Source organism: Macrobrachium nipponense, chromosome 28 (genome assembly GCF_015104395.2).
Source record: "Macrobrachium nipponense isolate FS-2020 chromosome 28, ASM1510439v2, whole genome shotgun sequence".
NCBI lineage: Eukaryota > Metazoa > Arthropoda > Malacostraca > Decapoda > Palaemonidae > Macrobrachium > Macrobrachium nipponense.
The window spans coordinates 5,179,947-5,190,537 of NC_087217.1; the positions used below are offsets into that span (position 1 = coordinate 5,179,947).

The 10,591-nt window shown below is 36.7% G+C and overlaps 1 protein-coding gene across 3 annotated transcripts; it reads right to left on the bottom strand.

Annotated features, from left to right (window-relative positions):
• Positions 1–2,408: 2,408 nt before the first annotated feature.
• On the bottom strand, positions 2,409–9,525 carry LOC135201248 (uncharacterized). Of its 3 annotated transcripts, none has more exons than XM_064230120.1 (4): positions 9,389–9,525; positions 9,056–9,195; positions 4,221–4,724; positions 2,409–3,796 (listed from the first exon to the last, which is right to left on the bottom strand). In XM_064230120.1, the coding sequence occupies exons 2-4, from the start codon at positions 9,111–9,113 to the stop codon at positions 3,567–3,569; spliced, it is 792 nt and encodes a 263-aa protein (XP_064086190.1). In that variant the 5' UTR covers positions 9,114–9,195; positions 9,389–9,525; the 3' UTR covers positions 2,409–3,566. The 3 variants fall into 3 exon arrangements, with proteins under 3 accessions (XP_064086190.1, XP_064086192.1, XP_064086191.1); XM_064230122.1 differs by having other exon boundaries at positions 4,216–4,724; XM_064230121.1 differs by having other exon boundaries at positions 9,056–9,518.
• Positions 9,526–10,591: the final 1,066 nt, after the last annotated feature.

Sequence of the window (10,591 nt, forward strand, 5' to 3'; positions counted from 1 at the left end):
GGAAATTGCTAATGATGTGATCCTTTTCTTGGGCCTACTAAAACAAGTTTGCGCAAAAATCCCATGAATTGTTAAAACCCGTAACAAACTTTTTGATAAATTTGAAATAAATTTGAGAAATACTTCCCACAAGTAGACACATTCCCAAGGAACTAAATCATTCCCACGTGCTCTGAGGCTACGTGTCAAATGTCAGTATCCTCGCTACTCCAGTTGGGTAATTTGGTATAATGGATGGAGGGAGATACAGGAAACTTCTGTTTTCTGAGCTCGGTTGTCACGTCTACCATTATCTATTCTTACATCCGCTGTAATCCAGCGACAGTAAAGTTGTTCTAATTTTGTTTTTCATGTGAACAGTATGATTATGTAAACTGGCTCGCGCCAGTGCTGAAATTATAGTCTTTTCATTAACTTGCTTTCTAGTGTCCTTGTAAGCGGTTGCATACGATCATGGTAGAAAGTTCTCATATTTTCGAAACATTAGGATATTTTTGGGTTTTTCAACTTTTGTAGTAAAGCTCCATTCCTTTAAAAGTGTTTTGAATTTACTTATTTAACTTTCGTAACAATTCTGTTATCAGTAAAATAACAGTACAAATTTCTTGAGCCTGTTATATGTTAATTCTGAATTAGTGATAAGCTGCATGTCTGGTACCTTGTACATCCCTTCTTTAACTGCCACGAAGACACAAGATACTTACCGGCATTTTATTGACAAGTACCAGTAAAAAATCATAGACGGTAGGCAACTGATGATGTTAGCTGCCAGATTTCAAAGCCCATTGTTGATATTGTTACGTGACAATGATGTGGCACTTACAGAAGTTTAATTTATTTATTTATTGGTCTTGAATGCTAATTAAACAGGCGGAGATAAAATAAAAGCAAATAAACTCTGTCTTCTTTTTCCAATTAGGTTTCAGTCTGAAGTATTCAGCTTCTGCCTGTAATTGGAGACGTTTAACTTAATAAATTCTGTAGGCTTCTTTCTGCGGTCCTCGTTTCCCAGCATTCTGCACATGCTATCAGTTAAACCTTGTTATGGATGTCTGTGGAGATTAATTTTCTGATCCCCCTAGACTCCAGGATTTTTCAAATGCAACTCAGGTGGGATTCTCCACATTTCAAATCTTTATCGACAAACATTATCTCTCATGTTTTCCATGGGTTTAGGAACAAAGGCTCTACTAATTCCTCACTACTTACTACATTTGGATCAGCCAAAGACTTAAATTGATATTACCGGTTAACAAACTCCCACAAATTTTTTCACTCAGTTTCTACTGAATGATAATAATCGCTTAGATAATAATAATAGCCCATGAGTTATACGCATAAATATGTTTAATGATGGGATAGCAAATAAATTAATAAACCTGTACAAAGAGAACACACACTTGCCATTGAACATGTGCCGTTGAGGTATGATATAAAATAATGTTAAAAATAATTACATTACCCAGGCAAGTAACCTCTGAAATATTGCTTAAGGAGTAAGAAGACAGGAAGTAACTGCCGACTTCTAACTTTCCTAACACAACAGTGTATATTTACATACAAACACGCATATTTTTTTATGAAATACCAATGCGCATCAGAGCTTAACTTGTGCGGGGTCAAAATGGTTGCTAATCGCCTATGTGAATAGAAGGGTATAAATCCCAACAGAGAAGCTTTCCTCCGGAATAATAACAGAATGGATAAGCGTCCCAGAAAGCCAGTTTCCACTGTAGAGAACAGGCACTGCTGACTGACCAGTAACCCCTGAGCTTAGCGCTTTCATGACCATCTGAGAGAATGTCATCGGCTTTTGTTCGAATTGCTTTGTTGAAGTTTGTTTCCTCTGTTTCACGGCGTCGATAAGGATATCCTGTTCGTGAGTATTGTAGCGTTTGGAGGAGGCGTGACAGATAATGCAAGATAAATAAGAGGAAGAGGATATAAACAAAAGTTTTGATATGTAGTACTTCCAAGTAGGCGCATGATTATGTTTTTATTCTTCAAGAGCAAAGGCAATTATTCAGCCTCGAGGTCTTGTCTGCCAGTAACTTATCCTCTGCTTGAGGAACCTTTGAGTGACAGCAGGTAATTCACTTCAGCAAGTCTTTTAGAAATTCAGGTTTTATTAGCGCTTACAACGATGGTTTTGAATCGATCTTTATTAGGCAACAAACATAAAAGAAAGGCTATCGTATGGTCTCCAGTTGATGTTCATTGGCTAAGTTTGAACTGCCACATCAAACGAGATTTTCCCCATTATTATTATTATTATTATTATTATTATTATTATTATTATTATTATTATTATTATTATTATTATTATTATTATTAATTATTATTATTATTATTATTATTATTATTATTATTATTATTATTATTATTATTATTAAAAGGAAGAAGCCCGAAGAACTTTGTTATAGTAAGCAGCTTTCACAGACAGGATACCTAAATGTGAAAAAAGGAAGGAAATTAGCAATGAAGTGGAGAATAAAACTGACTAAGCACATAATGAATAAAATGGCAAGTCATTCAGTAATTAGCTGCTAAACTGAATTGAACAAACTCTAAAAATTATTTAACGAAAGAAATAGTTTTATCTGTTTATTTTAGTAATGACTAGAGTCAACTCTCTTTGTGGTTCCCAAACTTTTTTCTGTCATTTCCCCCTTCACCCAGTTCAACCATCCCTCTTCATGTGTATGAAGGAAAGATGAGTTAAAACACACTGTGACTATTTACTAATTTATTTTTCAAATGTACAAATATACTGATAAACATATAGTTACAGAGTAAAGTGGATAGAGAGCGGTTAGTAACAACTAACCGCATAGCCATTTCTCTCTCTCTCTCTCTCTCTCTCTCTCTCTCTCTCTCTCTCTCTCTCTCTCTCTCTCACAGACATGAGAAAATCCATCTCAGATTTTTTTTAGTTAGTAGGTAGTGTAATTATTTCCCCTCTGGTAGCTTAAAATTTCCTCCCAGGGGGAAATTTCCCCCAGTTTGGGAACCACTGAGATAGACAAACAAAAAGAATTAGTTAATGCTCAAGACATTAAATAATCACAGCAAGTGATTGGATTTGTTTTGAAGCAATTGAAAAAAAAACTCATGAACAAAAGATCTTTCGCAATTAGGTACAGTTTATGTTTGTATGGTATTGTCGTTGTGTAAGCTGCTGTCGACGTTGTTACGAATTGTCTTGGAACCAGATTTTGTTTTAATGTTATCATTTTCTTGCGTAATCTGCAACTCAGTATATGAACGGCATGAAAGAACCAAACAGCAATGCAAGTGTCAATGAAGAGGATCACGTGGCAGAAACGAAAAGTGCCATTTAGGCATTTCCATCTTCATAAGGATCTCCGAGACTGCCATGCTCTCTTCGTTCAAAGGGGGTTTTTATGCGGGTCCTGTTGGGATGGGCAGCTTAACGCCCTCATCTGGACTAAGCCGATGGTGCATAAGAACGAGGGAAAAGGGAAAAATGGGTTGAAGATTTTAAAAGTAAGAAAAAAAGCCGAAAATGAAATATTATTCCAAAGTGAGCCAGAGAGAAACATTTTTCATTCATAACTTGTTGACAAGCTTACAGTCCCCCTGTACACCAATCCAAGCGTGGCACAAAAGAAACCTAATTCCATGAGGATTAACCACAAGGTTATGATCAACACCGCCGCGGGAAACACTGTTGGATTACAAGCACAGTTGTCTTTGAATGACTCTAAGGAGCCTTTTGATAACTGGAGGGGAGGTCCTGAGCACTTGCAGATGCAGTTGCCATACATTGAATATCCTGTGAAAAAAAATGTTAGTGATAAAACTTTTAAAGCTCGCTGGAAAATTCTTATACTTTTTTTTAAGCCGAGTTGTTTTTTGACGACAAAAACATAAAAACATCATCTGGGTTTTGGACTTTCACTAACTTAATGCTGAAATATATATATATATATATATATATATATATATATATATATATATATATATATATATATATATATATATATATATATATATCTATATACATATATAAGCATTAGGTTAGTGAAAGTTAATATATATATATATATATATATATATATATATATATATATATATATATATATATATATATATATATATTTACTTATATATATATATATATATATATATATATATATATATATATATATATATATATATATATCATAACAAAAATGAAAAGAGTATCTGTACCTTACCTCCCAACGCAAGTTTGTTTCCACAACCAAACACTAATTCGAACTCGTCTGCACCTTCAATATTCTCAGCTTGGATGTAGATCTCGAAGTCCTCCCGGTGAAAGCTGGCAGCATCTAGAACTGAAAACCTCTTGATCCATCTTGGCGTAATGGTCTGGGATGTCAACACTTTGATATGGACACCAAAGTCGTCAACCTGGATGTGTAGACGATTCAGTCTTCCAGGCATGAATGTACTTGGCGAGAGAGTCATCGTTTTGTTGGAGTCTGATCCCATAGTCACCTGAAGATCGTCTTTCGTGTGATTGATGGTGAAACTGGCCAACTGACTGAAGCTGGAACTCGAGCTGTTGGTTGCATTTGGTCGTTGGAAGTACAATATAGTCAGCGACAATACCCATGATATGCTTTTGCTTGGGATTAAACCAATCGTTTCCCTCCATTCGCTGTGGTATCCTGGCAGTCTGATCACACTTGGCATAACTAAATTTGTTTTTTCACAACCTGGAAGGGCAAAAGATAAAAGTCCTTCAGACGGTTTTTTTTAATAACTTTTATTAAAGTGATTATTTGGCCAGCAGCCATTTGATTGGCATAAAGACCTAGAATGAATAAGGCTATATGAATTGCAAAATATGCTAAATATTAGTCATTATAATGCCGTTTACTTAAAGTTTGTTCATAACATTATGCAAACAACACTTCATTTAAATCACAACTGTCGTGTCACAAAAGCTAATAGCGTACTTTCACAGACGTTACAAATGTTACTTAGAAGAAAACAGTAATAGTCAAAATGCTGACAGTCTTGAAAGATTATTAATAACGTCCTTCAATTCAACATCATTACCACAATTCCGAATGAAATTAACAGTAAAAAATGCGCCCAAGTCTCTTCGGCGCAATCGAGTTTTCTGTACAGCATATAATGCTGTATGAAACTCTAAGCCAAGGCACGTGAAACTCTCAGCCACGACCCATGAAACCTTCAGCCACTGCCCGGTAGTGGTCTGTGTTGTTGGCACCTATAGCTGTGCCAGACGCACAATCATGGCTAACTTTAACCTTAAATAAAATTTAAAAATTACTGAGGCTAGAGGGCTGCATTTTAGTATGTTTGAAAATTGGAGGGTGGGTGATCAACATACCAATTTGCAGCCCTCTAGCCTCAATGGTTTTTAAAACCTGAGGGCAGACAGAAAAGTGCTAACGGACAAACAAAACCAACTCAGTAGTTTACTTTTACAGAAAAAAAGGCAGTGAAAGAGGCAAAGACGGGGAATTCGACAACATAACAGCAATAGTTGCCTCGTGCGCTTAGTCACGTTACCAGATCATACTTTTATAGGCTGTTTCCCGGAAGATTTGGCTGTTGCAAAACTCTTGTGAGTGAACACTTTAAGAAAACTTTGAAATGCACATTGCCATGTAAGGATTCAAGCTCTCTAAATAGTTTAGTCAGAGGAATATATATATATATATATATATATATATATATATATATATATATATATATATATATATATATATATATATATATATTGTAACGTTTTTTCAGTTACAATAAAAAAAATTTCTTATTCCCGATTATAAAAATATTTCCCAACTGCCATACGACATAGACAAAGTTTGTCTAAGAACAGGATTGCCAGTGAAACAATCCAGAGGAAACACTCAAAGGGATAACTGACAGTCCTTAACGTCATTAACAGGTCCCCTTATAACTGAATAAAGGGCCAGAAAAATTCATTGGCCTCCAATTTACAGTCACTACCTTCAATCACTTCATTCACTCTAATCCACAATCTATCTTACAATAGATAAAGAAACAGATTAGAAAAAAATTCAGAAACGAATCCGTCTCACATACAACTGGAAGAGACAGGAGGGGAAGAGAACCTTAATCCTATGATTTACAAACTTGAAGTTTAACAATTAGAATTAAGCAAAATCCATTTTACTGCTTAGTTGATTATAATCCCTACGCCAATGATTTTAAACGAATACAGCCCTTGGGTTTGCAATCACAGGACTGTCTTGATAATGACGAAGATATGGACAGCTGAAGAGGGGTCGTCCTTTATAAAAACTAAACTGGTTATTCACGGAAGGCACACTTACCCTTCTTTGTGACCAACGGTCCCGGACGACTCGACATGGCAGAGAGGCAGAGCCACAGATTGGTACTCGGCTCCTTATTGTAAAGAACTCGACCAATAAGGGCATCTGAGGCAGTGTATACTGTGGCTCTGCCTTGTCTTCGGGGCTGTTACAAGGCCTTTTAGTCACAAAGAAGGGCAAGTGTGCCTTCCGTGAACTACCAGTTTGGTTTTTATAAAAGACAACCCCTTTTCAGCTGTCCATATCTTTGTGGTTATTAAGACAGCCCTGTGATTGCAAACCCAAGGCCTGTATTTGCTTAAAATCATCGGTGTTGGGATTATAATCAATTAAGTGGTAAAAGTGGATTTTGCCTAATTCTAAATGTTAAACTTCAAGTTTGTAAATCGTGGGATTAAGGTTCTCTTCTCCTCCAGTGTCTCTTCCTGTCGTGTGTGTGACGGATTCGTTTCTATCTTTTTCTCTAATCTGTTTCTTTATCTATCGTAAGATAGATTGGTGGATTAGAGTGAATGAAGTGATTGAAAGTAGTGACTGTACATTGTAGGCCAATGAATTTTTCTGCCCTTTTATTCAGTTATAAGGGGACCTGTTAATGTTTAAACTTTGTAATAAATTACTAATTATTAAGTTAAGGACTATCAATTATCCCTTTTGAGTGTTTCCTCTGGATTGTGTCACTGGCAATCCTGCTCTTAGAAACAAACTTTGTCTATGTCGTATGGCAGTTGGAAAATATTTTTATATCTGGAATAAGAAAATTTTTTATTGTAACTGAAGAAACGTTACTATATATATATATATATATATATATATATATATATATATATATATATATATATATATATATATATATATATATATATTATATTGAAGCCAGTGGCATTATTCTTAAGTAATATCTTTTTATCTAGACTTTGAATCAGTCTATACTTCTTTTTCTTTTCAGTCAATCTTTTCAGGAATAAGCATGATTATTCACATTTCTTTCAATTTACTTGTTATAGCTGATGGACCGTTTCCTCGCTCATCAGCGATATTTTCAGGACTAAGCGTTTTTTATTTGTACTACATATGGATTTTGCGACAGTGCCTAAAACTTTAAATGTGACGTCATTGGGGTGCTGAATTTCTATTGGTCAGTGGGTCTTATTGTTGATGGTGGTCATCATGGGCATTCCTGGTGCTCCGCAGGACACGCTCTATCCCGCGGCTTGCAGGGAGGGGGGTGGACAAGGTCATGAATCCTGCCTTTGACCAATATTCTTGATTTGTTTCGTTTTCGGTATTTGTGCTCTGTTGTTCATGTCTCCATTTGGATTCTCACGGATCTCTTGCGGTTTTTGAAGAAAGGAGCATGAAGTCCGTGTTCCTCAGTATATTTAAAGCTGGCCATTGTTGATACTCACAGTTTCTGACGTTATGTGGAACCGGCCTTCTCTATGCACGATCTCTGTGCTTTCTAATGATTTTCCAGAGTCGATTTACGGTCGTGCCTTGATCATCTACGTAATGTAAGAATATTGCCCCATGGTTACGGTGGGCTTTCAGTCGCCTAGGGTGAGTATGGTGCGACCTATGTAACAATTGCTAGGGTCTTGACATGTCCCTTCGGTACACCAAAATTTGTATACTGCGTTGGTCAACTCCCAGATTTCTCCATGGAGCCACGCTATTTCACATTGCAAGGTTGCTCACTAGTTTCTGGCATCAGTAGACACGTAAGGTCATGCTCTCGTTAGGATTCGTAGCTGCTGTACCGCTGGTAATTATCCTCTTCATGGCCTTGACTTCATCCTTGAACTTGCTGTGATATGCAACTCTGTAATACTTTATGGTTCCTGGTGAGGTAGGCATCATCACCGTGCGCTGGCATACGTGTCCAACTCTTTTCGTAAGCAACTTTCAGGTTGCTGTCGCATCCTCCGTTATTAGTCAGGAGCTGCCTAACAAGTTCGAACTCTGCATGAGTAGCTTTCCATGGGGAACAGTGCGCAATTGCGAATTTCACGTCTGTGGCTGCCGCAGCGTGTTTGTGTAATGGCACTCCCCACAGCAGGCACCAACCCAAATGAGTCACCTTTTGGTACACAGTAGTATTGTAGCTCTCTCCTTTCTTCCCATTTACAATCATGAAGGGTAGTCGTCTTTCGAAACCATATTCACTAGTATAGCGTAGGCTAGAGTTCGTCGTCAAAGCGTACTGTAGGCGAGTGGCTTCTTTGTCAGTATCGATAGCAATGAAGATATGTTCTATATATCAGGCATATATCTTCAGTGCCAAATAGAAATTGAAGGGTCTTTTCTCGATATCTACCATGTACATTTTGGCAAATAGGGCACCAAGGGGGAATCCCATGGCGACTCCATCTACCTGACGAAAGAGGTTACCCTTATATGAAGGGAAGGGACCCTCCTCGGTGCAGATTTGGAGAAGACTTCGAAGGGCATCTTCTGGTACGTCAAGGGTCGTGACATCCAACTGATAGACTCTCCTTAAAATAATATTGATGATTTCATCACTGGTATGTTCGTGAATAGAATTTCTACGTCCAGAGATGCGGTGGTTGAGCTCGGAGATGTAGTACCTATATATGAAAATCAACAATGCTATTCGGTCCTGTTTCAGTAAACCAATGATCACCGAGCTGCCGACTGCCATTAAGTGTATTTTCGCCAAATTTATTAAAAACAGATCACATTTATAAACGTACCTTCCTTGTGGGCGATGGCTGATGACATCAGGAACAAAAAACGCCATGGGATAAGCATATTCTACGGCGTTTATTTCACTTTGGACCTCGCTGTTGTAGAAGAATTATATATGATGGTGTATGTGTATATGTATTATATTCTGAAATAAGATATACAGAAAAAAAAATCTTTAATTTTTAATCTCGTATTTGCAATCGGTTCCAGAACTTTGCCCATTCAGCGGGCCTTGAGCAAATAATTGTATTTGGAACTTTAAAGCAACACACTTGAGCAATCTGTAGAATGCAAATTATCTTTGCTTAATAAGGCGAGACGAGATGATGATCGATTACCTTCACAAACAACGGATGTTGAATAGTAAATATAACGTGAGAATGTAGCACCTAAAAAGAATAACGATCATTAAGATTCAAGTTTCTATGACACAAGACTGCGTTGCTGTAAAGGTTCCCTCTGCCTTCATAAAACTAATAGCGACGGGAAATGAGCAAAGAGGTCGAAAGAATTTGAAAACAACCAAGTTTTGTAATCATAAAAAGTGAGCTATCACATGCGTAGTTGTTTTCCTTTTGTCTATCATTACGTAAGATGATAAGAGTTAATTTTTAGCACCAAACCAAATAAGTTTTCAAAAAAAAAAGCCTTTTCATCATCAGGAACTTTTGTAATCAGGGGAAGCTCGTATCCTCAACAAACATCCGCCTTTTGGTGGAAAACAGTCTATGAAAGCTGAGACCCCTGAGGGAAAGATAAAGAGCAGTGTAAATGTTAAGATACCATTTCTTTTCGAAAACAAGCACGCGCGCTCTCTCTCTCTAACAAGCTTTCTGTTCCTGGAGTTCGGGCAAGGAAAAACTTTCTTAAGAACATTTTGGCCAACCCAGATGCTCCGAGGGAGCTCAAGTCTAGTATTTACATCCTTCAGATGTAAATACTTCAGTTTTCCTTCCTAAGTAATTCAATTTTCAAACTGACGATAGGAAATGATTTCGCAAAAGGTCAATTCTGCCATTGAATCCTTTCAGCGTTCTTACTTAGGTTTCCCATAAAAATATACTATACTATTTCATATTTTATGAATCCTTCCTGTTTTTCTGTCGTATTTTTATACACATTCACTATACTGACTGGTCTCTGAGATATACCCATCCTTTAGTTTGTAGTTTGACTGTGTTGTTGGTCAAGTTCTTCAGTTTGCGTCCTTAGCTTTAATGCTGAACTAGCGTGCCAGCTCTTAATTATCAGACTGGTCACACTTCGCATATTGATGATTTTTCTGTTTTACTTATGTTCTATATTCTGTCAAGATAAAACCTTCTTTGGCTAGAAACGTGGCTGTAACCTCACTTTTGTGTTTTTAGTCTGCATCCTGCTGGTTTGTATATCGACTTAGTGTATTTACTATTCCTTTGTACCATCCGCTTTTGTGACTTAAATTTGCATTCTGCTTTATTTTATTTTATTTTATCTTATTTACACAATCGTTTCAGTTAGCCATTTTAAAAGTTTTTTTTTAAATATTAGCCATCTTTTAA